This window comes from Electrophorus electricus, chromosome 1 (genome assembly GCF_041902795.1).
Source record: "Electrophorus electricus isolate QZ-2024a chromosome 1, ASM4190279v1, whole genome shotgun sequence".
Taxonomy (NCBI): domain Eukaryota; kingdom Metazoa; phylum Chordata; class Actinopteri; order Gymnotiformes; family Gymnotidae; genus Electrophorus; species Electrophorus electricus.
Window position 1 is genome coordinate 26,723,076 of NC_137497.1, and position 26,096 is coordinate 26,749,171.

The 26,096-nt window shown below is 37.9% G+C and overlaps 2 protein-coding genes across 8 annotated transcripts in view; one reads left to right on the plus strand and one right to left on the minus strand.

Annotated features, from left to right (window-relative positions):
- The first annotated feature begins 728 nt into the window (after positions 1 to 728).
- Positions 729 to 5,931, plus strand: arl6ip4 (ADP-ribosylation factor-like 6 interacting protein 4). 2 transcript variants are annotated; one of them, XM_027016861.3, is made up of 6 exons: positions 729 to 879; positions 1,544 to 1,741; positions 2,693 to 3,040; positions 3,275 to 3,392; positions 3,549 to 3,618; positions 5,120 to 5,931. In XM_027016861.3, exons 2-6 carry the CDS (start codon positions 1,564 to 1,566, stop codon positions 5,174 to 5,176), a joined length of 771 nt encoding a protein of 256 aa, XP_026872662.3. In that variant the 5' UTR covers positions 729 to 879; positions 1,544 to 1,563; the 3' UTR covers positions 5,177 to 5,931. The 2 variants fall into 2 exon arrangements, with proteins under 2 accessions (XP_026872662.3, XP_026872661.3); XM_027016860.3 differs by having other exon boundaries at positions 752 to 879; positions 1,559 to 1,741.
- A 146-nt stretch (positions 5,932 to 6,077) lies between these two features.
- The window catches only part of LOC113581620 (membrane-associated phosphatidylinositol transfer protein 2-like), a 60,417-nt gene continuing 40,398 nt past the window's right edge, over positions 6,078 to 26,096 (minus strand). For 2 of the 6 annotated variants that reach the window (XM_035525979.2, XM_035525977.2), the window contains 16 exons: positions 22,645 to 22,889; positions 22,110 to 22,299; positions 21,880 to 21,999; positions 21,419 to 21,645; positions 20,932 to 21,107; positions 19,916 to 20,086; positions 15,548 to 15,715; positions 14,781 to 15,044; positions 13,244 to 13,392; positions 12,999 to 13,115; positions 12,617 to 12,733; positions 11,871 to 12,025; positions 9,745 to 9,894; positions 9,241 to 9,424; positions 8,672 to 8,800; positions 6,078 to 8,526 (listed from right to left, as the gene is read on the minus strand). In XM_035525979.2, coding sequence (XP_035381872.1) covers positions 8,155 to 8,526; positions 8,672 to 8,800; positions 9,241 to 9,424; positions 9,745 to 9,894; positions 11,871 to 12,025; positions 12,617 to 12,733; positions 12,999 to 13,115; positions 13,244 to 13,392; positions 14,781 to 15,044; positions 15,548 to 15,715; positions 19,916 to 20,086; positions 20,932 to 21,107; positions 21,419 to 21,645; positions 21,880 to 21,999; positions 22,110 to 22,299; positions 22,645 to 22,889 — 2,934 coding nt within the window. In that variant the 3' untranslated portion in view covers positions 6,078 to 8,154. Of the gene's footprint in view, positions 8,527 to 8,671; positions 8,801 to 9,240; positions 9,425 to 9,744; positions 9,895 to 10,243; positions 11,557 to 11,870; positions 12,026 to 12,616; positions 12,734 to 12,998; positions 13,116 to 13,243; positions 13,393 to 14,780; positions 15,045 to 15,547; positions 15,716 to 18,865; positions 19,007 to 19,915; positions 20,087 to 20,931; positions 21,108 to 21,418; positions 21,646 to 21,879; positions 22,000 to 22,109; positions 22,300 to 22,644; positions 22,890 to 26,096 lie in introns of those variants that run through there. The other 4 variants (XM_035525981.2, XM_035525978.2, XM_027016906.3 and 1 more) reach the window with 4 other exon arrangements.

Sequence of the window (26,096 nt, forward strand, 5' to 3'; positions counted from 1 at the left end):
GCTAAGCACATAAGACTTCCCCTTGTTTGTGCAGGTTTCCTGCAGATTCTCCCATCCAGTCCACAGACTATTGCTATACTTTTTTCTCTATTTTATAGAAAAATATTTTTAGAAAGATGTTTCTTTGTACTTGTACATTTGCATACATTCATTCCTTCAGGTCATGTAATGGGTTTGTTTCTGTCTAGTCTGTAATCAATAATGCTGTTGAATGATTGTTTCTTTTAAGAAAATACCACCCAGGATTATGTTGGATAAAACATAACTTTATAATATGGATTTAATTTAAATGTTAAGAGTGTACTTTAAATGTGTGCAATAAAGCAAATTACTTCTCATCTGCTGAGGCTAATTGGTCATTTTTATTATTGTATTGTGTCTAATTATATGATGTATTTTGTTTTACTTATTAATTATTGCTTAATAAAGTACAGCAAACAAAAAGCATTGCTTTGTCTTTTTCCTTTTTGAGCCTCTGCAATGTCCTACGTCTCTGGGGCTTTTACTTTAAGGGCAGGGTCTTTAATTCGCTATACTCAGGACTTGGGCTTTTATTTTGAGGACGGACATAAAACACTAACAGCAGGCCAGCCACATAATAATAAATGGGCTCGTAACATTATACTAAATACAGGATATTTATTTTTACTATCACTCTAAATATTGTAATGTAACTTACTGACCTGTTCGTTACTAAATGTAAAATTAACCTCGTTTTCATTTCCATTCAAAATGATACTTTCCGTTACTACTACACCTCATACGGTAGGTGGCAGTACGTTATGATCTAGCTGTAAAAGAATCCACAGTCTGGTTTAGCTACTTGTACCTTTTGCATTTTGTGAATTAAGAGTTAGTTTTAAATCAAGCAGTTACACGGTAAGTGGCTGAATTATAAACCCTTTGCCATGACAGTAACGTTAGCTACTTTTTAATTTGTACATTCGACAGGATAAACAGCCAGCTATCATAGCTAATCCAACTCAACCTAGCTAATGCAAACTATCCTGCTGAATGTACAGATTAGAATGGAGGGAGCTAGTTAGCTAACCTAGCTAGGTTGGATTTGACTATTAAATGAAGATTTTGGCTAGTTACAGTAGGTTAACTAATTGAGTACGGCGTTCTGACCGATAAAAATGAAACTCCTCTACATTTCTGCTTTATCTAATGGAAAATCGTGTTTCGGTGATCTGTTATGCGATATGATAACATCTTTATTTGACCCCGTGTATTCTATATTTATTAGCTAGCTATTTTGCGTTAATTGCCATATTACAGATTTTGGGGATAGCAATATTGCAGAAGTCAGTGTGGCCAATATGATTGACAAACAAATGTTAAGAGCCTTACTGGTAGATAACCTCTGAAGTATAACGAACTACTAGAAATCACAAGGTAACTCTTGATTATCATAAAAAGCATTTGTTATATAGCTGTTAAATTTATTGCCAGTAAAAGGAGGCTCATTGTTAGTTTATATTTCTTGTAAAATTTGAATTCATGTTTTAGAATAATCATTACAACATGCAAAATACTTCAGTTTTTAATATTATAGCTCAGATGGGACGAAGCCTTTCCCGCAGCAGGTCTCACGAGAGGTCTGCGAGTAGACGAGGAAGAGAGCGAAGAGCAGACAAGAAGCGTAAGAAATCGAGCTCTTCATCCTCCAGCTCCAGTAGTGCCAGTCCAAGCCCTCAAAAGAAGCATGCACGTGTTTCTACTAAGAGTCGTAGTGCAGGTATTTCTTGAATTCTTTGTCTTGTTTGTGCAGTTCTCTGCTTGTGTTCACAATCATAAACATGACAAGCTGTTTGTTAATAACTTAAGGACTTGATTAGATTATTAGAGGAGTAATATTACTCTAAAAATCTAATCAATTCCTGAAGTCCTTTTAGGCCATACTGGCCTAAAAGATGGGTTTTCAGCTCCAATCCTGGGGTCCCAAACTTGGTTTAAAACAGAAGTTGTATGCATCATGCGACTAATACTATATTATAGTAATATTAGAGCAATATAGTATTAGTCGCATGATGCATATGACCTCTGCCTTCAACCAGTTTGGGACCCTGGGATTGGACCTGAAAATCCATCTTTTAGGCCATTGGGTGTGAAATATAAACCCAATGTGAATTGTTGTAGAGTGACCACTGAAGTAAACTTAACAACATTGCAGCTACAGACTTTTTGCAGTCTGTTTTTGGTGGGAATTGATGGCTCAAGATTTTAGAGGAATTACAAATTGCCATTCTTGCAATGCTTTACATCCACTGCAAGTCAAATTGTGCCACCACTCTCAAATGTTATGTTGTGTTCATGTACTCAAATTGATTTACTCTGACTATACTCACAAGTTTCTTTGTTAGAAATACCTGTGTTGTATCAACACTAACTGGACACTTCATTAGGTGCACATATCTTATAAAAGCATCGGTCTCACTGCTGAGTTTCAAGTGTTCTGCCACCCAAAATGTATCCAGCAGATTTTCTGTGCTCAGATTTTCTGACATGGTTTGTACAGTCAGTGTGCAAAGAACTCAGCTTGACGTTTTCTGGGACCCAGACATTTCTGCATATGACTGTTCATTAAAGATATTAACCTGAATCTGATGTCATAACAGGTTTGTGGCTAATTTTGATAGTGAATTGTATTTACAGCTTTTACTTAGAACCCAAATGTGTTTGTACTCAGACCAGAAACCAGTGAAGAAAAAGGAAAAAAGAAGGAGTTCATCATCATCATCATCATCATCACCATCATCATCATCAAGCAGTTCTTCATATTCTTCTACTTCATCCAGTGAAAAAGAGGCAAAGAAGAAGAGAAAGAACAAAAAGGCCAAGAAGCGACTGAAGAAAAAGAAAGCAAAGGAAAGAAAGAAGGAGAAGAAGAGACTGAAGAAGATGAAGAAGTTTGCAGCAAAAGCTGAGAAAGCAGCGAGTGAAGCTCCACTGATTCCTACTGCAGTGTCTGTTCCAGAAAAATCCCATTCCTACCTAGAGACTTGGCAAAATGAAGACGGTACTGAGCATGGTCCAGGTATGTAAGCCATTTGGAACTGTACAAAAATATTTAGCATATTTCCCTTAGCACCTATGATGGCAAAGAAACAATAAGGCATGTCTACAGATCTGGCAAGAAGTGTATATAAGTATTATGTTATCAGATCCATCCAACCATACATGCATATGTGTAGTTCAGATAAAGCTCATGTAAAGATCAGACAGTTCAGATAAAGCTGTAAAAGACAAGTCTCATTTTTCTTTACATCAGTAATGACTGATGAGCAAAAGGCCAGTTTCTCCACCAAGAGACCTCTGACGAAGGAGGAGTATGAGGCCAGGCAGAGCGTCATCCGTCGGGTCACAGACCCCGAGACAGGTCGCACCAGGTATCTAACACCTTCTTATAGCAGACACAAATACAAATATTACATGAGAAATATTTAAGAAAACAATTAAATTAAGTTTAATAGTTTAACAACATAAGCGAGACACTCACTGAACCTGCAGACCATGTACTGTAATCTATTGTTGTTTACTGATAGGCTTGTAAGAGGGGATGGTGAGATTTTGGAAGAGATTGTCAGCAAGGAGCGGCACAAAGAAATTAATAAGGTATGTAGCTTATTATCTACCTTTCTCACCATTTTTTTTTTCCTTTTAGAATTTCACAGGGGCAAAGGACATGACTGTAATTGACATTTCTTATAATTGCAGACAGTACATACATACATGCAAACATTATATATATATAAAAAAATATAAATATAAATACACAAATAACCATAAAATGCTGTTTTGAAATGAAGATTTCATTGAAGAAAAGATTCCGTTCAGCCCTACCTGGCCCTAGGTACTAAATCAACCAGTTAACCAAATTCAATTAACACTACTTCACTGCATGATTATTGCCATACCTGTTGAATCTAAATATCATTAATACAACCTGTCTGGCAATGTGGAGCAGGCTGGAAGGTCTCAAAAAGCAGGCCATGATGCCACGTTCTAAAGAGATTAAAATACATCTGCAAAACAAGTCGCATGCATACCAAAATGTCACTGACAGCATATCGACAACTCCTTCCCAAAACATCCAAGACAAACAACTAAAGAACATCTCACTTGCCTCAGTTAGTCAGTGTACACAATTCCACAATATGAAAGACAATGGGGGAAAATGGTATCCATGGGAGAGTTGCAAGGTGTAAATCACTGCTGACCAAAAAGAACACAAAGGCTCATCTCGCATTTGCCAAAAAATGTCTACATGTTCTAAAGACTTTTGGGATAATATTCTGTGGATTGCGAAGTCAAAGGTGGAACCTTTTGTAGACATGGGTCCTGTTACATGTTGTGTAAAGCTAATGCCACATTCCACAATAAGAACATCCTACCAACCTTTTACTTAGAACCTAAATGTGTTTGTACTCAGACCAGAAATCAGTGAAGAAATAGGAAAAAAGAAGGAGTTGTTCATCATCATCATCATCATTATCATCATCATCTGGTACTGTGATGATGTTGGGGCTCCTTTACTTCTGCAAGACCTGATGGAGCTGTGAATTGTGTTTTCTGTCAGAAAATCCTGAAGGAGAATGTCTGCCCATCTGTTCATAACCCAAATTCTGACAGAGAATGTCTGCCCATCAGTTCATAACCCAAATTCTGACAGAGAATGTCTGCTTTTCAGTTCATAACCTGAATCCTGAAAGAAAATATCTGTTCAAGCACAGCTGGTTTATGCAGGAAGACAAAGAAATGTAGCACACAGGCAAGTCCACTTCTGAATGGCTCAAGAGAAACTAAATCAAGGTTTTGGAATGGCTGAGTCAAAGTCCTGATTGAATCCCATTGGGTTGCAGTGATCTTAAACAGGCAGTTCATGCTCAAAAACCTTCCATTGTAGCTGAATTAAAACAATTTTGCAAAGAACAGTGGGCCCAAATTCATCCACAGTGATTCAAAAAATTCATGACAAGTTATCACAAACATTTGATTGCAGTTGTTACTGCTAAGGAAGGCACAATCATTTCGTTTTTTAAATAAATCTTTAACTGTTGAATTATAATACTTGGTTTATGTTCTGCTAATTTTCTATGCACTCGGAACCTGACAGCAAGCAACAAAAGGAGATGGATGTGCATTCCAGAAGAGATTGAGGATTAACAGGTAAAGGAGCAACTGGTCTGCAGATCTACTGGCCATGTAGAGACCAAATATATATTGGTTTTAAGGGCTGAAGTCTGGAATCTCAAAGCATGGTCCTCATCATCATAATCATCCTTTAATTAGTGATGCTGTAGTAGCTCTGAATTTGTCTGATATATGGAGTCAAATTTTTGTTACTAGTTGAGGGGACAGCGTAATCACTGTCTGACAGTAAATGGCTGACATCTCTTAACAGAAACAGAAAGTCCCAAACTGGTTGTCATGCCATTTTCCTCATTTGGTTTGATTATTTTGAATTTTAAGATAACAGTTTTCCATGCTCTCTTGTATGATTGAACATAAAGCAATGTGATAATTCACTGTTGTGACTGAGGTGGATCAGAAGGCCTAATATGTTTGATTAGAGCAGTATGTAACTAGGCACGGTGTTATCTACCCAACCCTGTGCGGGTCACAGCAAGTGTGCACAAACTACTTGGTTTGGTCTCTGAATCAAACTAAAGTGATTCCTGGACTGGAAGCAGTTTGACATGGGAATTGAGCTGATTGATTGATTGTGATGGTGGTTGTAAATCCCATCTCATCCATGTTTGCATGTGATTGATGGACATGTCTCTGCTTCCTTTCATTCTGTTAAAGTGGTACAGATCACCTTATTAATTGTATAAAAATTTAAGATCTTTTTTTTGTGCTATATTTGTGGTATATTAGATTAATTTAGATCTTTACAGTGCACAAATAAAACCTATTTTGATTTTGTGTGTGTGTGTGTGTGTGTACACAGCTTTGTGTTGATTTTGTGTTGTTTGCTTAGCCAATCTGTTTTACAGGGACCAAATTTTGAGATACTGACTACATGAGAACTGCTGTCATATTTAACATTAACAAAACACACACTGAGACAATTGCAATTGACCTGATTTATTTACAAATGCACTATCCTGTACAGATCAGAATTGTGCCCTTTTGCATTTTTGATATGTGCCCATAAAATGAAACGTTAAAAGCATGTAACAGAGACAAAGAATGTATTATAATTGTCAAAACTGTTAGCTTCTGAATTATAAATCATTTTACAGTCCTCAAATATAATTTGTCACTTTTCAAAGCAAATCAGTAGTTTGTGAATGTGCCTACTATATATTCATCTTAACTGCAATGGGTTTAGGGGAAAGAGGCACTTTGGTTTAAGACTGTGATGGAGTTATACCTGATCTTGAACAGAATGGGGATCAGAAGAGTCTCAATACATTTAAATGACCATAAAAAGCCTTATGGAAACTTAAGTGTAATGAATCTTAAAATTACACCTTAAATGATTGTGTTAGAACAGGCTCTAAAAGAAAAACTTTTTACTTAACTCTGCTTTTACTTGCGACTGGATTAGAAATATGTCAAGAAAACTGTAATGCCTGAGCTTTTGCTTTAGATGAGAGCAAAAAGCTTCATACATAAGAGTTAAGCTGCATATTTAAAGCAGTCCACTGTTAGGTCCTCTCAGCCACCAGTGGTAAAAGAACTGGTAATAGTACTTTCTGAGTTTCTACTATTACTGAAAACTAACTGATATGGCCCAAATAGCAGACTACAAATAAAGTTGCTGTCTCTGCAGTGATTCAATTTTTGGCACATCTGGCACTTGCTGAACAAGTATAAACCACCCTTAAGCTGTCTTTTAGACCAACACTTGAATGCAACAGTAATGTTCTTGAGAATTCACAATTACATTATTTCAGTATCATAAACCTCAAATGATCAATCATTTAAAAAGCACATAAACTCACACTGTTCAAATTCAACATTGAATTAGATTTACATTTTTTTTTTACATTATTTACATGATATTGAGGGTTTTTATGAACTTGCAAATTGATGCTCTATAAACATATCACCATATGCAGTGCACCATTAAAGCACATCCAATGCTTCATGTACAGCCAAGGAAAGTTTCTAAAACAGCTTCTGACAATTAAAAAAAACTCGTCTGTCCATGCTTGACACTAGTGCACTTCAATTGCATGAAGGAGCAAAGCGACATCAAAAATTATTCTACGAGCTGAGAGATCTGTTGCTTTTCTACTTATAATTGCATATAAATATATATTGAGAATCAACATACTACATATTGCAGCAGAATCAAAGTACTCTTGAGCAAAGAAGCAAAAAACAGGCAGATGATTTTAAAAACAATTTAAATCTTAATTTCCTTATTTTTATATGGCTCCCAGTGTTTCATCTCAATGTACACATTGTGAATATTCACTGATACAAATGACAGCAAACTGCAGCTTTACATGGTAAAACTGTTTTAAGATGGAATAAATAGACAACAATAAACCTAAAATAAACATTGTTGCATTAATCTATGTTCTCTCTTAATTTCTCCTCTCATACACACGAATAGGCACAATTAACAAACTTACATGATAAAAAGGAGTTTACAGCAACCACCATACACCAAGTGGATAAGTCCTGGTTAAAATCATGACAGCCTTGTTGATTTTGTTATCTAGTGAAAAGAAAAAAACTAAGCCATAGAATTCAGTCTTGTTGAGGTTTGAGGTTTTATGTGCGATTTTCTCAGGGCTGAATCTCACAATAATACAAAAAAAATGTTTGTACAGTACATTGTGAATATGAAACACTCCAAGCCAAGTATTATTATCCAGGTTTTCTTATGTCTCATTATCATTCATCTGAAATGAAGCCCATTAGAGCCTAGTGGTCTGCATAAACACTCATGTTCATTGTGGATTTAGTTACTGTAGGTATTTATAGCACCATAGATCCACCTGCCAACCTTCTGACCTTTACGATCTCATTTTGTTAACTTTATTTAAGGAACTGAATCCAGCTCTATTGACCTTGCTTCATGACAATAGGCTGGCCAATCTCTTCACTGGGTCCACTTCCATCTCTACTTCACGTCTCTTTATGGCCCTCTATTTCCCACACCTTCCACACCCTTCTGTTGACTTGTTTCTAACTTTTCGGGTGGAAAGGGCGGGACTCCAGCCGGGCAGTGCTGCTGCGGCCCCAGCATCCAGCCGCCAGGCTCATACTGCGCTGGGCCTGTGCACGCTCAGCCCGCTCCGCCTGGGGCCGCTCACTATCCGACTGGCTCTGTGTGCGCTCTGGTTTCACATGACCGCTGCCCCCTGCTGGTGAGCTCGGTGATGGCTGGGAGGACAGGCTGCGTAAGACATGGTTGCGCTTGCGCAAGAAGTCAGTGTTGGCGCCCAAGCCGAAGCTGGCCTTGCGCAGGACCATCCGCGTGCTGCCTGCTTTGGTAGGACGAGAGCGTTGCACATACTCCAGCTGGGAGAGGTGGGCCGCGTAGCCATCTGTGAGGAACTGCAAACATAGAGAATGCTGAGCTTTTATTCAGTTTCCAAGTACCTTCTCTCTGCTTGGAAATATTGTTTAAATACAAATAAATGTAATCATAATTCACTGTAGCTTCTTTAAAGCACTATGCCTGTGCCTGTGGTAGATATACCTGGCACTGGTGCTGCATCTTCTTGGAGGGTCGACCAACAATGTAGATCTGAGATGGAGACAGGCCAATCGATGTGTATACAGAGATGTCTTTGGTCGAGCCGTAACCTGCGCAGGCCTTCATTTGAACCTGTATACACAAACACACACAAATAGGGCAGTACCAAAAGTTCTTTATTTTAAAAAAAATTATTTCAGTTATAAACAAATGTCTTCATTCACACGACCCTAATTTATTTAGCCACCAATTGTATCATTATGGTTTTTTTTAAAGCAGGAATGAACATTTTGCTTTGTATTAAGTGAAAATATTTGTGTAGACCCTCTTGATAATTTAGATAGTATAAATATGTAATTGTCCCTAAGCCTAAACTCGAAGGTTTGGTAAACATCTTACTTTTTAGGTTTAATAATTACAAATTAATTAAATTAATTAAAGCTACCGATTGCCTCAATTCTTTTAGTTCTTTTAACTTAATGGGTTTACTGTGTTACTTTTTTCTATACATGTTCTGTAAACACTACATGGGGCACCAAGTAATGCAGCTGAGTCATAACACACGTGCACACCTCACTGATGAGTGACTTGAGAAAGTTGGCCTTGTGTCTGAGTGGGTCATGGACGAGGCCATCACAGAACGAGACAATGCCATGGGGGAAGTTGTGCTGGGAGAGCCAGGCCACCACACGCTGCTTCTGCATGTCTGGCCGACCTGTCACGTAAATGATGAGATATCCCAGGTCCTGCCAGTGTCTAGAAACAGGAACGGGACAGAGAGCCAGTGTGAAAGAAATTGAGGAAGTGCGCACAGAATGTAGGAATGATGGGTGTAAATAATGGGTCCTCTGCCCTGCTGTTCAGTTTTAACATGGGTTGTCATACATCCATGAGTAACAACAATAAATTACCACAATATTCTGTGACTTATACAGTTGTGTGCTCCTAATGTTTTATATGACCATTTCAGTAAAAGTAGAGTATGTACTTTAATTCTACATACTGCTTTTCTTCTACACCAATGCTCATATGTCACTGTAAATTACATCACGTTTATATTTTGTATGTTGCCTTACCTGACCACGTCTACTGCACCTGCACGAACTTTAGGGTCACTCCCCATTATAGACACACTGGCAGCAAAAGAGCCATCAATACTAAACACCACAAACTCAGTGCCAGGAGGGAGCACTGTCAGGTAACTGTCGGCAAAGGTGTGGTCCCCTCTGTAAGGTAAAAATATAATGCATGAAAGTAGGATTTTTAATTTCAACACATTTTGCTGCTAAAAACATCAAGAAGATTTAAGAATCCAGATTAATATTCTGTTTTCATGTTTGTTTGTTTTTTCTGGAAACAGAAGGACTCACTTAAAGCTGTTGAAAGTGAAGGAGAAATTCATAACATCATAAGCCCTATATGCAGAAATCATGTGCAATAACAGCAACCAATCAGAAGCGTGAAAGGTTAGCCTGTTCCATTAACCACCAAAGATAATAAAAAAAAAAATATATATATATATATATATATATATATATATATATATATATATATATATATATATATTTTTTTTTTAAAACAATTGTTTTTGAGTACCTCTGCTGTAAGAGCTGATAGCTAGACCCAGTTCTCAAAGACAATATACAGGACAGCCCAAACATGCTATTCAGCACGTATATAAACCGATACAGTGAACGTTTCATCATATCCCAAAACAAAGATCTTGCTACCTTCTAAATTTGGTCAAGTGGAACAAGATACTGCTATTTCTGAACCTTCATCACATGTGGGTGTCCTAGATTCACTTGCTGTAACAGACTCTTCAGTGGGTAGCTCTCTGGGTAGATTTTTAATTCGCTCGTCTTTAAACTGTTCAGCTTTTGGATCCAGCAGACTATAACGTTGTATCTGGCCCGAGTGCCGATGGGCGTGGAGCAGGGCGCACAGACTTCCCCCTTCATGCAAAACATTTATTGACACTAGACAAGTGAAACAGAGATGGCACTCATACAATGTTCACGAAAAACATAACCATACATTTAACATTCAACGAAGACATATGTACATTTAACAGAAACTACACAAACCAACATTACCACTACACAGATCTAATTAAACACACACATAGTGACAATGACCAACAATGGAAGCACACGTGGACAGGGGTTTAAATAGACGTGAGACATTAACATAATCCTGTACACATGTGTGCAATCCCGGGGGGCGTGGCTACAACACAAACAATACACACATGTATCCCCCGCACGCAGCGGGCCATACCACATGACTTAAGGGGAGGAGCAGTCCATGACACAGATCAATGAAGCAGCTCTCTTCACTGCAGTGCATGATTTACATATGGATGTTCATGCCCAAAATCTCTCTGTACATAAGCAAGTCCTACTGGTGTGTTGAGTACCGTAAACCTCACCGATCCTCTGGACAGACTGCAGTATTTTATTAGTATTGCTGGCACCACTCAGCTGGCTAAGGACCAGTTTACAGGGTGTTGATGCTTATTTTTATCTTGGCAACAAGCATACAGAATTAAAAGAAATCTATGCTAATGACAATGATAACCTCAGCTGATAACATAAATCCACCAAAGGTATTTTAATTATTTTAACAAAAACAATTTAAGATTTGGTCATTTATTATTTTTAGACTTCTCTGTTAAAATTAGCGAGTTGTCCCCCTTGATTTTAACCGGTCATGTTTAACCCCCAACCCCAGTTTAACCGTAATTTTGGTTTTCAATTAAACATGACAAGTATCTAGTCTCACAACATCATCCAACATAGTACAACTGTCTCTCCTGCCTTCAACCCCAGCTGTGTTATGCTCCTTTAGGTAGAAACTTCCCAAATTGCATATTCATCGAGGCAAACCTGCAAAACACAAACTAGGATATTTAAACACAAACTGGGATATTTTCCTCATCTGTAAGTTTGGAGGAATTCCTCAATATATTCTGTTAGATCAGCTTGGACTTTTTATGAGTTAGTAGATCAGCTTGTACTTTTTTATATCAAGTTTGTGTGTTTTTAGTTTTAGCAAATCAGTATGTTAGAGTGATTTCCCTCCCCCTCAAAAAAAGTTAATTTTATCAAGGGTTGCAACGGGTTACCAAAGTGTGTTCACATTGCTATTTTTCCTGTTTTGCTTGTAGGTTTATGATCATGTTATAAGACCAGCAACCCACCTTACTACCATCTTGACTGGGTAAACCCCAACGCCGAGATGCTTGCCCTCTGACTCAGGGATGGTGTAGGAGACACGGCCACTGCTGTTGGTCACTTCTGTCTCAAGATATTCCCACTCCCCTGAAGGTGGCTGGGTCATGATATATATGTCCACCTATACACATACATATGCACAGACACAAATAAAAAAAATTAATAAAAACAATAAATTCAGCCTTGCTGATTGATGTTCTGTAACATAGAATGAAACCATAATTCCTTGCTAAACGAAATTTGCACTCTTTTTATACTTGTTATACTTTTATACTAATATTTGTCACTTAGCAATAATGCCTAATATCAAGTGATGTAACATTTTAGAAATGTGCTAGTCTAATTACAGAATGACAAACATAAACTTAATGCCTTTTCAGCCTGTGTACATGAACCCCCTGGTCACACTGTGCAATGAGATTTTTTAAAATAATTGTTCAATGTAAGGCAACAATTCGATACAATGAATAATTTTATTTTTAAGATTTTTGACTGCACAGTGAGACTGCATCATACATGGGTGACAGGTGTGTTCCCTAGGTTTCCAAAACAATACTGGCAGTGTTAAGCTCTCTCCAATGTAAATTTTAGTCTGCAGTTGTTCTCTCGACAACAACATATAGAAAACATTGACAGCATACAGTATACAGCTTGTCTTAAACTATGTAGTTGTATATTCTGAAGGCACTTAGAACATGCTGCAATAGCTCACCTTTTCGCCAGCCAATGTCACCATGTCAAGAGGTCCATACATAAAACGTCCCAGCACCACCTTCTGTGCATCCTCTGTGAAGACCGTATCATTAACCCGGTGATTTGCTGTCACATTCTGTCAGTTAAACAAGAATAATGAAATTCAGTGCAAAAAAGTGTAGAGTAGGAAATTAAAGCACTTGGAACTTATGCATCTAACTCAATATAATGTTATGAACCAAAGAAAAACACAAAAACACACCCTTCTACATAATCTAGGATGGATACTGGTACCAAAGCTATAATATTTTATGTTGATCAAATATTACTGAAACTGCGTTAACAAAATGAAACTGCAACAGTATTTTTGAGTCTTTATGACTTTTGACTGAGCTACTCACTCGGATCTTAACATGAGTTCTCTTCCTCAGCCACTTCTCGCGTGGTTTAGATGGTGTGAACTCTGAGACTTCTTTCCCATCCAGCTCCAAAATACTTGAATTGTCATGCCTCATTACCTGGAAATAACCAAGGAAATGGAGGGAATTATTTTCCTTTTTTTCAAAGGATCTGCAAAAACTCCTAGATGCATTCTTATTATTGACCAAAAGCTCTAGTGATTTGGTTAATTGCTGTTTGATCGCACCTGTCTCAACAAAAAGGAGACGACATCTGTGGACTCCCAGTACGAGGCATGGAAGAGATGAGGCAGTGCTATGGTGGGGAAGGCAGTCAGGGCATCTGGACAGTAAAGTGCAAAGTCCAGACGTTTGGTGCCCCACCAACGGGCAGCAACTATAAAAAGGTGCAGGGAATTCACACTTAGATTAAGACCAACATTTCCAGCTGCATTTCGAGCCTGTCAGGAAGCGTAGTCATCACCCCATGAACCCATGTATATATTTTTTAGCAGCTGTCATGTTAAGTATGTTATATAATATGCAGCAAAACAAACAAATAGTCCTTCTCATGTGACAAAAATATTGAAAGAAAGGTTAGTAGAATGGATCCATTTTTTGTTTGTAAGTACTTATTTGCAAAACCAGTCAGTCTTTTTAGTAGCTCAGTTGTTGGAGAGACACATATTGTTTATGTATCACTGGAAAGGATATAATGATATTTCACTGGAAACTGATATATTACTGGGCACCAGTGTAAAGTCTGTGAAGACCTGTGAAGAAATGTATATTAACATTCATTTGCTAAATTCCTGACAACTTTAAACCCCAGAATATTTCTTGTCCTGCCTGGAAGGTTGTGATAGGATTTAAATTTCATTCGAAACTAACAGTCTTTGCACATTACTGCCCACGGTGGGGTGTGTGTGTGTGTTTGTTAAATGGGTCCATTACAAATAAAGCATTAGAAATAAGGCGTCTATATTGAACTGAAATGTGTTAATTGTTAAAGCATGTATGCATGTTTAATATAACATATTGAAAGATCGATTAATTCAAAGGCATGTAGTCTTGGATTAGTGCTTATTAATAAATTACCAAAACATTTGTGACAAGAAGAGAAAGCATTCACCAGAAAAGAATGTCAATTCAATTCAGAAAACTATTCTGCAAACCATATACATGCTATACATGCATTGTCATTTTGCCCAGTTAATGAAAATCCTGGAACCCAAGAAAGAGAGCAGTATTTGAGAAAAGGTTAGGAAGACAGCTGTTGAGAGCTTGGTCAGGTTCTTGTGATATGACAGAAGATTCTTTTCACTGCTGATGAAATGATCTCCTTCATTTTTGTCCTTCATGGTCATTGATCTATAGGACCAGCACAGTAAAAGGAAGAGCACAAAATACTATACCTGTACAATGGGAATATAATATTGGGGGAAAAAGACAATTTGAAGTTGCTTTGGCTTCTTCTCTATTACATTATTATAAATTAGCAGCAAGACCTCCTTGAATATAATGGACAAGCTACATAGATCAACCTAAAATGACTAAAAAGGCAGAACAAGTGTTTGTTTTCTAAATTTTATCTAGGGAATATTAATGACAGAATGTTATGAAAAAAAAATCTACTCTTAATTCTGTGGGAAGCTGTCCCATTGCTGCTTTGCTGCTGCCCTATTCAATGATCATGAAGGTTTGGCGACAGAAGAGATTTGTTAGATTACCAAGTGGAGGACAGGCATTGGTGGACAGCAGAGACTGCACTCCCATACTGAATACCTTGCTCTATGTCCGGCTGTGAGTCAATAGAAACCAGTTCACACATGGCAAAATCCAAGGAAGCTGTGTTGGTTCGCTGAAAACCCAATGGAGAATATGGACTTGCCTCAGCATCTGGTTCTATTTCAGGTGCTGGTAAGTGGAGGTTCTTAACCTTTCTGTGCAGCTTAGGAGAAGGGCTTCTTGGGAAGAATTTTTGTGACGTCAAGGCGAGTTGGGCCAAAAGACTGGATTTTTTGGATTTGTTAACTTGGCAGTTATTTGCTATGACAAATAAAAAAACATTAGACAACTTGAATTCAGGAAATTGTTTTGTTTTTAAAATATTTTTAAATATAATTTTGGTAAAAATACACAAAACTCTTAACCTATTTACCTATCCAACCTGTTTCCCAAATGATAAGAAGTAAATAGGTATAAATTCTTTTCTGAGACTGAATAAAAGACAGACTAGGTCAGTTTAATAGACTAAAACAGAATGAGATAATACATTCACTGCATGCACCTTGTGAAAACAAGACAATGAACACAGAACACTGAGCAAAAGATTAATATCTTCCTTTACTTCCTAAAATTCTATTTGCATTTAAATTAATTTTGTCCGGCTATTGAACTGTTTGGAGGCAGCGTGTGTGGTATAAACGGCATGTGTGTGGGAAGAGGGGTTATTGTGATTGCAAATGAGTGAAGAAAGAAAGTAAGGGAGACAGAGGGAGAGAAAGAGAGGGAGAGAGAGATCGAGCAGGACACGAGTAACACACACTTACTGTTGGCTATGTTGGAGGCAGTGTAACTGTCTGCCATCCCTGAGACCTGGCTGGCAATGCTGACCTCACTGGCTCGCCGGACTGGCCCCCGGGATTGGGGGGCCGTTATGGGGGAGGAGGGGTACGAACTGTCCGTGAAGACACCACCATGAGACTGAACAACATCCGCTAGTGAGCCGAAACAAGGAGAGCTCATTAAACATATACCCTTAGAGACTTCAGAAACACATGAACATACACATACACATAATGACATGGACAGGGAATTATAAACAGTGAATTTGCATTGTATTAGTTTTTATTTTATTGTGATAAATGATGTCATTTCTGAAGGAGTCTTACTATAAGTTAGCTAATCAGTTTGTGTGGTAAGGATATGCGCAGTGTACACTGTACCAACACAGTAAAGTTTTGCTTTGTTTTGGAGGCAGAAATTTAATTTTGGAATTTAGTTTAGCTGGAAATCACAACAATTCAGATTATTTTATTCTTTGTATGATTTATGTTCCACAAGCATCTTTTTAGCATGTCTGCTTAATCTTCTCATGGTTTCTCCTACCACTGCTATGCTGATGACATTCAATTATTTCTTTCTTTTCCACCCTCTGACACGTAGGTCTCCAGACATATCTCAGCATGCTTGACTGACATTGCATCATGGATGACAGCCCACCACTTGAAGCTCAACCCCAGTAAAACTGAGCTTCTGTACATCCCAGGTACTCCCAACCCTTACCATGACTTCACAGTTACCTTTGAGAACTCCCTGGTATCACCACCCAAAGCTGCCCATAGCCCGGGCATAACTTTGGACAACCAGTTGTCTTTCTCAACTCATGTTTTAAATCTAACCCGGTTTTGCAGATTTCCCCTTTGTAACATATGAAGGATTCGGCCCTTTCTCTCGCAGGAAGCTACCCAGGTGCTTGTGCAGTCTCTTTTGATCTCAAATCTAGACTACTGCAACTTGCTACTTGCTGGTCTTCCTCTAAGAGCCATCAAACCTCTACAACTTGTCCAGAAGGCAGCAACATGACTGCTCTTCAATCTTACGAAGTTCACACGTTACTCCGCTGATGTGCTCCCTTCATTGGCTTCCAGTAGCTGCACACATCAGATTTAAAACCTTGATGCTTGCCTACAAAGCCAAAAATGGACCAGCCCCTTCATACATGAGGTCAAAGCCCGATCCGTACCTCGAGTACTTCGAACCTCAAGTACAGCTCGGCTTGAAATACCGTGCTTCAGGTCTCATGGAAGACAAGCTTTGAGACTATTTTGTGTCCTGGCTCCCAGGAACGAACTTCCATTTGCTGTCCAGACAGCAGAGTCCCTTTCAGTCTTCAAACAGGGACTGAAGACCCATCTATTCGTGGAATATTTAAATGACAACTGACCCTGTTCCTATATTGACTGACTAAATTAGTACTTATTGTAGGGTATTGTTCAGTACACTGATGTTGACTAACAAACACTAGTACTTATTGTTTATTGCACTTATCAGGGTTTAAGATAGACCTTATGTATTTTGTACTTCTAGGCATCAGCAGTGATCTCTGTATTTCTACAGTATTCTAGATCATTGGTATATTGGACTCTAACCTACTGCACTGGCTAGGATGTATTCTATGAGTAAATGACAAAGCACTTTTGTAAGTTGCTCTGGATAAGAGCATATGCTAAATGCCATAAATGTAAATGTAAAAATAACATTTCAGTTTAGGCCATACACAGATCTGTAAACGACACTTTCAGTGTCTGTAAACGACAGACTTTCAAAATGCTTAAAAATGTAGAACATTTGTTTGGATTAAATAAAATGGCACTGCTTGAACTAATAATTAAATACATTTGTATATAACATACAGTATAGTAAGATAGTATATCAGTCCTAAACTTCAGTAAGTCATAGCCTCAGAACAAGCTGGTTAACTGGTCCATACATTGACAAAATGTTTTGTGGAAGTTTATAATTTTTTTTCTATTTAAATGTTTTGTTTAAAACAGCACATGTATCTGAGATAGCAAACAACCAACCATAAAACATTTATTGGTTATGTAAAAATGGATGACAACTGAGTACTTCAAGATGTTTTTGTGACAGTTACCCTTTCATTGTTTAAATATTTCACCAGGGAAGCAAAATCAATACAGTAAGATTTGTGGTAGTTACATAGCTGAGCAACAGCAACCAAGATGTCTATACTTCACAAATGTACACATGTGCACACATAAACATGCACATATAAATAGCATTCATTGCCAACAATGACTGAGACTCTAACTGTGGGTGTAGTCCATATATTACCCATACATGGGATTAAATATTGTACAATTTACAACAATCCTCAGAGAAAGTCTGCTGACCTAAAACCACACTTTCTATTTGCATATTCAAGAATATAGGAAAGAAGCAATTGCTCAAAGATATGTGTTCTTACTCTTGACAGCTAAATATTGGACTAGTCACAAAATCAGGCTCTAAGTTCATACCAGGTTCACTGGTGCAGAAGTAGGTTGATATAATGATGGTTTGTGACAGAATGCTGGAGATGTAATAATGAGAGACACAGTGCCTTACAGAACCAGACATAAGACAGACAAACGCAGAGTCTCATTTTTCAGCAAATGGTATTTTGGAAAGTTCATGATGAGTGCACAGGAATAGACAGTTACTTTTAACAACTAAATATTAAATATTTCATTTTGGTAACATAACCCAAATCCAAGTTTTAATGTTATATTAAAATGAACTATTTTTACTATTTTAGATTCCATATATGTCTTTTTTGAAAAACATAGCAAAAGGGAAACAGCAATACAACTGCAATACAACAATTGTTTCTTTAATAGGTAAAGAAACAATTTCAAACTTACAGTGATGTCATAAATATAACTGCAGTGTAGGCTACTCCACATAGCAAAATGTACTGTCTTCCTATTAAAGGCAGCAGAGTGCCTAAAGGTGTACAACTAATGACTTGTCAGTCCATGTTAGCCATACCTCCAATAAATTCATAAATGTGAACTAAACCTTTCACCAGCACCCTGCTTGAATTTAATTTAACAAAAGACACAGAAACACATGGACACCCTGCTTCCCACACTGGACACCCTGCTCCCAACTTATGGGTATATGTCTGCCAGCTGCAACATTTCCACAAACATTGGTTACAGTTACAGCATCTAATTTCACTCAATTTTTTGTAGGAGTAATGCTAAAGAACAAGCACAATGAATTAATTCAAAAACAGGAATGAGACTAATGCCACAAAGACTGAGCAGGAAGTGGTGAGTCAGATAGCAGAGGCTGCACACAGTCAAGAGATGAGAACAGGACCTTGGATAAGCACTTGGACCAGTGGAGCACAGGCATAGAGATATAAGACTGACTAACAACTTCCTGACAGTGATGTGAGCTCTCCATCAGTATCTGGGGGTAACTGTGAACTGTCTCCACTGAGCATGGTCAAGGGTCAAGAATCAGAGGTGGAGGAAAGACAATGGCAATGGGTTGGGAAGACCAAAGGAAGGGCAGGAAGAAAGGAAGTCAGGAAATAGACAAAAATAAATCAATAAGACAGTAAGGACAGAAGCAAAAACACAGGCTGATCGAGTCACCTTTTTAGCAACTTCCACCCACACACTCAACCCCAACAACTCCACCTCTCCCACCCCAATGCCCTCCACCCCAACCTCAACCCCAACAACCCCACCTCTCCCACCCCAATGCCCTCCACCCCAACCTCAACCCCAACAACCCCACCTCTCCCACTCCAATGCCCTCCACCCCAAAACTCAACCCCAACAACCCTGCCCCAAACTCTACACCAACCCCATATTTCTGATGTCAGTCAGCAGGGCATGCTACATAAAATGGACTACATAACTGCCAATGAAACAAAGTCAACAATAATCAAGTCTACAACAGGACTGGAATATTTAATCATAGCAATGCCTGATCGGTGATGATACATCACTGAAGGCTTCCTCTGAATAAAATAAAAAACACTGACATTGAGCCCTAATATTCACAGCAAAACAAGAAATATGGTTATACAAACATACAGAGTATATTTTAAATTGGCAATTCTATACTAGATTTTCCTATTGACTGTTAGGTTCATTATGGATCTTTTCCTTCAGAATCAAGTGGTCTAAATGTAGGACATTTAATTCACTGTAAAGCAACATCCTTTAGGTCCTCTTTTCATGTGCACAGCCAAAAAATGAGCAAACAAATCCAAGTCTTGTTAGATGAAAATATGAATTGAACAAATTGAACAAAACAAATCCAAGTCTTGTTAGATGAAAATATGAATTGTAATATGAAATATGAATTGTGACTGTAAGCTAACATGAGTTTACCTAGTAAGGCAGAGTTGCCATCCCCTAGAGGGAATCGCTGGTAGCGGGGAACACTGAATGGAGGGAGCAGGTGAAACTTCTTCTCCAAAAGAGGTTCCAGGCGTGAGGCGGATGGATCAGCTGGGTGGAACAAGTTGTACACTTGCTGACAGGCAGGACGCAGCTGAGCCACTAGAGGGCAACAGAGGAAAACATTAATTGCATACCTATTCCAGTTTCCTATTCCTAGTACTACTGAAAATTTCCATGTAGACGCAGTCAGCAAAATGCCGGAGGGCAGGTGGTGTTATGTTCATCTTATCAAGCAGTAAAAACATTTTCCACTCTCTACACACATTATGGAGAGAGTCAGCAAAATGGCTGGTGGTGTGTTTGTCTTATCAAGACGTAAAAACATTAGATTTTTTTCCATAGATGTTATCAATACAACAATATGTTGAACTATGTTTTGTGGGATCAACTAGTATTATTTACAGTTTTATATTTTATTTATGATTTTCTGAAACAGTAGCTGTCAGCAAATCTTTAGTGTGCTCTCTTCATAACAGTCTTTTCTGATAGGTATGCACCCACCACATACTTTATTTAAAACATTTATGAATTGAAAACACATTAGTTTCGAATAAATAAGTTAGAGTCAATAGCCAATCAGTGTCACTGCTTTGTTGGGAATAGTCTGCTATCCAAGCAATATCCAATCTGCAGTTGTCCTGTGGTCAGAAGCCCATGACTATGAAGAAGGCCTAGTAATTTATGCATAGAAACTGCCATTTAAGACTTACAAAATACACCTACAACCCACATTATGTGTAATATGCAACTGAATAATATTGATTATCTTTCATCCCCCAAATAATGTTAAAATACTAACACATCTAAAACACATCTAACACATGTTCCCTATCAGGATGTTTAGAGCTTGAATAGAATTAACAATTTTGTAAAACAAATGCAATTTCTTAAAATATCAAAGAATTATTGTGATTACTGTAATACCTTTGAAACTAATCTCTTACCATCCATCATGGGAATGACAGTTTTTCTAAGTGCCAGGACTAAGCCCAGAGGAGAACCGAAGAGGAAGAAGTCTGACACTTCAAAGTCAAACTTGCCAAGGGTGCCAGCCTCCAACATCGTACTGTTACTAGACCTACGTGAGGCTGGATCATTTCTGAGCACACTGGAGTGTAAACTGGAGACAGAAAAAATAACGAATATCACTATATCAGTATAAAATCAATATATTGATTGATATATACATTGATTGATGTTATATATCAATATAACATCAATATATTGATATAACAGTACAAAATCAATATAACAGTAATGAAATCATTTTAGCTAATTAGGCCATTAGTTAAGATGCTAGACTTTATGACATGATGAGGAAAATCCATAATACAAAAATACAGTGCAATTTCTCACTGCCAAATACACAGAACACACACACACAATACACACAGAGCACAAACACATAGCACACACACACAGCACACACACCTGGACAGAAAGGCTTGGTGCTGCTTGATTGTGTCTAACTCATAGGTAGACGAATCGCTCCTTTTTCGGAGGGGCTGTCTTCTAGTGTCATCAGAACTACCAGAGCGGGGGATGTCGATATTGCTGCGGCTGAGCTGACGGCTCCCCTCCAGCATGGATGGTGCCTCTGGAGAGGAAGTGTCGTGACTGCAGTTGATGATAATTCCTGGGGAAAGGAGGTCTGGGTCCTGGGGGAAAGGGGTTAGCGCACGGATAATGGGGCATGAGGGAAACAAAGAGACACAGAGTAGTGTCCAGTAAATAATGCTGGAGGTTTCACTGGGGTCATGTGCCTTACTTGAACTGTAAATGCTACTCACTGTTTTCTTTACTCTTTTCTAGTAATATCTATTGCAAAATACAGACTGTAACAGCTTATGTTGTGGCTGTAGGGATAATGGTCTGCCATCACATGAGCCTACCTGAACACTCACCAAACTGCCACGTCGACTGCTGTTTTGGCTTTCACACACTGTCTGGCTGCTGCTGCAGAGTGCATCAAATCCCAGGATACCCCCAACACAGTCTCCTATCAGACACACCTAGAGCAACAAGGAAAAACATAACTCGAAAACGCACAAGAAAAAAATTCCCCCAGAGCACACAATCACCCAGAGTTACTGAACAGAAAACCTGCTTAGGAGCTACTTGCCTGTCCTGAGAAGCTAGTCCCGTCCAGGGACCGGAGGAAGTCTGAATAGACCTGGTTGGCTCGGCTGATGACGGTGGTCACAGCATCCTGATACTGAGGGGATGAGGTGGCGAGGAGAGGCAGAGCAGCCAGAGGAATGTGGTCCTGGCTGCTGAACAAACAGCCCTCATCATAGCTGTATGGGCTCAGACTGGAACAGAGGCACGAGAACATCATCAGTTGAAGTTAATCTGGAAGCCACCATATCACTGCAAACTGCCAGTGTTCTTTTAGCTACATAATCTTGTTCTTTTTAAGGGTTGTACTAATAGCAGAAATTGTGCCAATATTTGACACTTGTACTGGGCAAATGATTTGGAGGGCTAATTTATCATTATAAGCACTACAGACAATTTCAAAATCTACTGAAGTTTGTACTTGGGATACGGATAAAGATTATTTCATTTTTTTTCCAGGTCCACACAATAGTGTGTTCTTCCATTAATAAAAAGAACTTCTCTTTAGGTATGTTCACCAAAAACATCCCATTCCTTACTTGGACACTAAGGAAAAGGCTTCAGCGCAGATGGCAGGACATGGCACCAGACGGATGGCAATGTTGCCCAAAGCGGAGGGGTAGTGTACACGCATGACCGTGTCAAATGCGCTGGTGATGGTGTTGACGTCGCCTTGCTTGGAGTTTTGCTCCCCACAGCCTGTGTCCAGAATGTTCCCACCATGAAGGACCAGGATGAGCACATGGACCTTGGAGTGCTGCAAAGACTGGGCACACATGCCATCCTGCAGGGAAGCACAGGGGATGATGGGTCATTGTATTGGCAGGTTGGGGGTATGAAAGGATGGGTGGACAAATGGATAACAGTGGAGAACATGAATGAATGAGAGGTGTCAGGACAAAGGAATATCAATTTCTGTCTCTTATTTGCCATGGAACTATATAAATAAATATAATTATAAGTACAAACACATTCTCTCACTAGTCTGACATTGTCATACAGAGATGGGCAGTGTCTTCACACATTCCTTATGTTTACAAGGCTATTTTGGGGAAGAAATAAAATTTTTAACATTCTGAACTCAGGGGTGGAAATTAAGCTTGCAATTCTTTTTTCTTTTTTTTAAAGTTGGCAAGTAAAAGACCATAATTGTTTAATCAGGTGACAACTAATCTGTATGTATTTAACGGCTTGTAGAAATTACTCTGGCTTGATCATAATAACCATAATAATAATCTATTTTACAACATTGCGATCTTTCACTAAACAAACAATGTCAGATGCTGAAAGTCAGAGGCTAACTTTAGACTTTAGACATGATGTTCAGTGTGTTGGAATTCCAGTCATTTTTACCAATGTGACAAGAATAGTCACTACGGCTGAGAATGCTTGATGCTTCAAACTCAGGCTGAAGCAGCATGAACACTCCTGCTTCATTTACAGAACATCTGAAGTAGCATGAATACTCCTGCTTCATTTACAGAACATCTGAAACAGCATGAATACTCCTGCTTCATTTACAGAACATCTGAAACAGCATGAATACTCCTGCTTCATTTACAAAACATCTGAAACAGCAAGAATATTCCTGCTTCATTTACAGAAGATCTGAAGCAGCATGAATACTCCTGCTTAATTTACAGAACATCTGAAGCAGCATGAGTACTTCTTCTTTTACAGAACATCTGAAGCAAAATGAAGACTCTTGCTTCATTTACAGAACATCTGAAGCAAAATGAAGACTCTTGCTTCATTTACAGAACATCAAAAGAAGCATGAATACTCCTGTTTCATTTACAGAACATCTGAAGCAAAATTAATTCTCTTGCTTCATTTACAGAACATCTGAAACAACATGAACACTCCTGCTTCATTTACAGAACATTTGAAACAGCATGAATACTCCTGCTTAATTTACAGAATATCTGAAGCAGCATGAATACTCCTGCTTCATTTATAGAACATCTGAAGCAGCATGAATACTTTTGCTTCATTTACAGAACATCTGAAGCAAAATGAAGACTCTTGCTTCATTTACAGAACATCCAAAGAAGCATGAATACTCCTGTTTCATTTACAAAACATCTGAAGCAACATGAATAATTCTGCTTCATTTACAAAACATCTGAAGCAACATGAATACTCCTGCTTCATTTACAGAATATCTGAAGCAGCATGAATACTCCTTCATTTACAGAACATCTGAAGCAACATGAATACTCTTGCTTCATTTACAGAACATATGAAGCAGCATGAATACTTTTGCTTCATTTACAGAACATCTGAAGCAACATGAATACTCCTGCTTCATTTATAGAACATCTAAAGCAGCATGAATACTCCTTTATTTACAGAACAGCTCAAGCAACATGAATACTCTTGCTTCATTTACAGAACATCTGAAGCAACATGAATACTCCTCTTTCATTTACAGAACATCTGAAGCAGCATGAGTACTTCTCCTTTACAGAACATCTGAAACAGCAGGAATACTCCTGCTTTATTTACAGAAGATCTGAAGCAGCATGAATACTTTTGCTTCATTTACAGAACATCTGAAGCAGCATGAATACTCCTTTATTTACAGAACAGCTCAAGCAACATGAATACTCGTGCTTCATTTACAGAACATCTGAAGCAACATGAATACTCCTCTTTCATTTACAGAACATCTGAAGCAGCATGAGTACTTCTCCTTTACAGAACATCTGAAACAGCAGGAATACTCCTGCTTCATTTACAGAACATCTGAAGCAACATGAATTCTCCTGCTTCAGTTACAGAACATATGAAGCAGCACGTATTCTCCTGCTTCATTTACAAAACATTGAAAGCAGCATGAATACTTCTGTTTCATTTACAGAACATCTCTTATCAAACACTAAATAAGGCAACAATTATCTTTGCTGAAATATAAGCCAAATACCAAGATGATAATACATCCTTTAGTTTACATTATTTCAAAAAATGTTCTTTAAGGTCTGAATATCTATTCCTGAGCTTTAAATTTAGAAAATGTTTAAGTTTTCTTTTGTAAATATGGTACGCAAAGTTCAATATGTTCCTACCTATGGCCCTATGGTGCTATAGATATTTTTGGATCTTTGTTTTACTGATCTGGTAAGGTAGTCTTCTTAAGTTCCATCCCTGCTTGAAGAAATGGCATGCAGTTTAAAGGTCCTTTACAAAACGCCCACAAAGAGGTAAGAAACACATGTATGTAAGAACACCTAATTTTCTATAAATTCCTCTGGAAACCAATGTCCTTACATATGTATATTTAAATACATTAATATATATATATATATATATATATATATATATATATATATATATATATATATATATATATATATTAAATAAAGATGTATGTATATATAAATATATGTACATTTTAAAAATATGTACATTTTCAAATGGTGTAAATGTAATTTTACAGACATGATCAGGACCTCTAAACTAATACATTTACTTAGTGAAAAAATATTAGAAAAAATTTAACTTCCATTTGAAGTAGTCAGCTAAATAATTTAGTCAAGGTAAAAAAACAAAACAAAAACAAAAACATTGTCTAGGTACAGAACACAATATCCCATGGTGGAAATTAGCCCAGAAACTTTTAACTAGCAATTATCATAACCAAACTTAATATATACTAGGCACAATTGTATTAATACAATTAATAATAACAGATGCATTTGGTTGCAGAATATAAGTAAAGACTGTGGGGAATCACACAGACCTTTGGATAGGACAGTGGGCCAGAGGAATAGGGTGTTGGCCTGGACTGTAGAAAAATAATTTACCTCAATAAAAATTAGATTCTCGGGCATTGTTGTCAATCCTTGTCTCCTTTTTGTAATGTTAGGCTTAGATCACTGGCATAATCACAGAGACAACATCTACACTTTCTACTAAAATAAAACCGTCAAAATCTCTACATGACCCATCAAAGAGGTTTTAACATTTAGAAACAGTGGGTAACTCTCTT

What these genes read in the sequence shown, in the direction of transcription:
- arl6ip4 (XM_027016861.3), top strand. Translation starts at nt 1,564, where the DNA reads ATGGGACGAAGCCTTTCCCGCAGCAGGTCTCACGAGAGGTCTGCGAGT. An exon ending in CGGTACTGAGCATGGTCCAG is followed by an intron (nt 3,041 to 3,274) that starts GTATGTAAGCCA and finishes TCTTTACATCAG; the next exon opens with TAATGACTGATGAGCAAAAG. An exon ending in CCCGAGACAGGTCGCACCAG is followed by an intron (nt 3,393 to 3,548) that starts GTATCTAACACC and finishes GTTTACTGATAG; the next exon opens with GCTTGTAAGAGGGGATGGTG.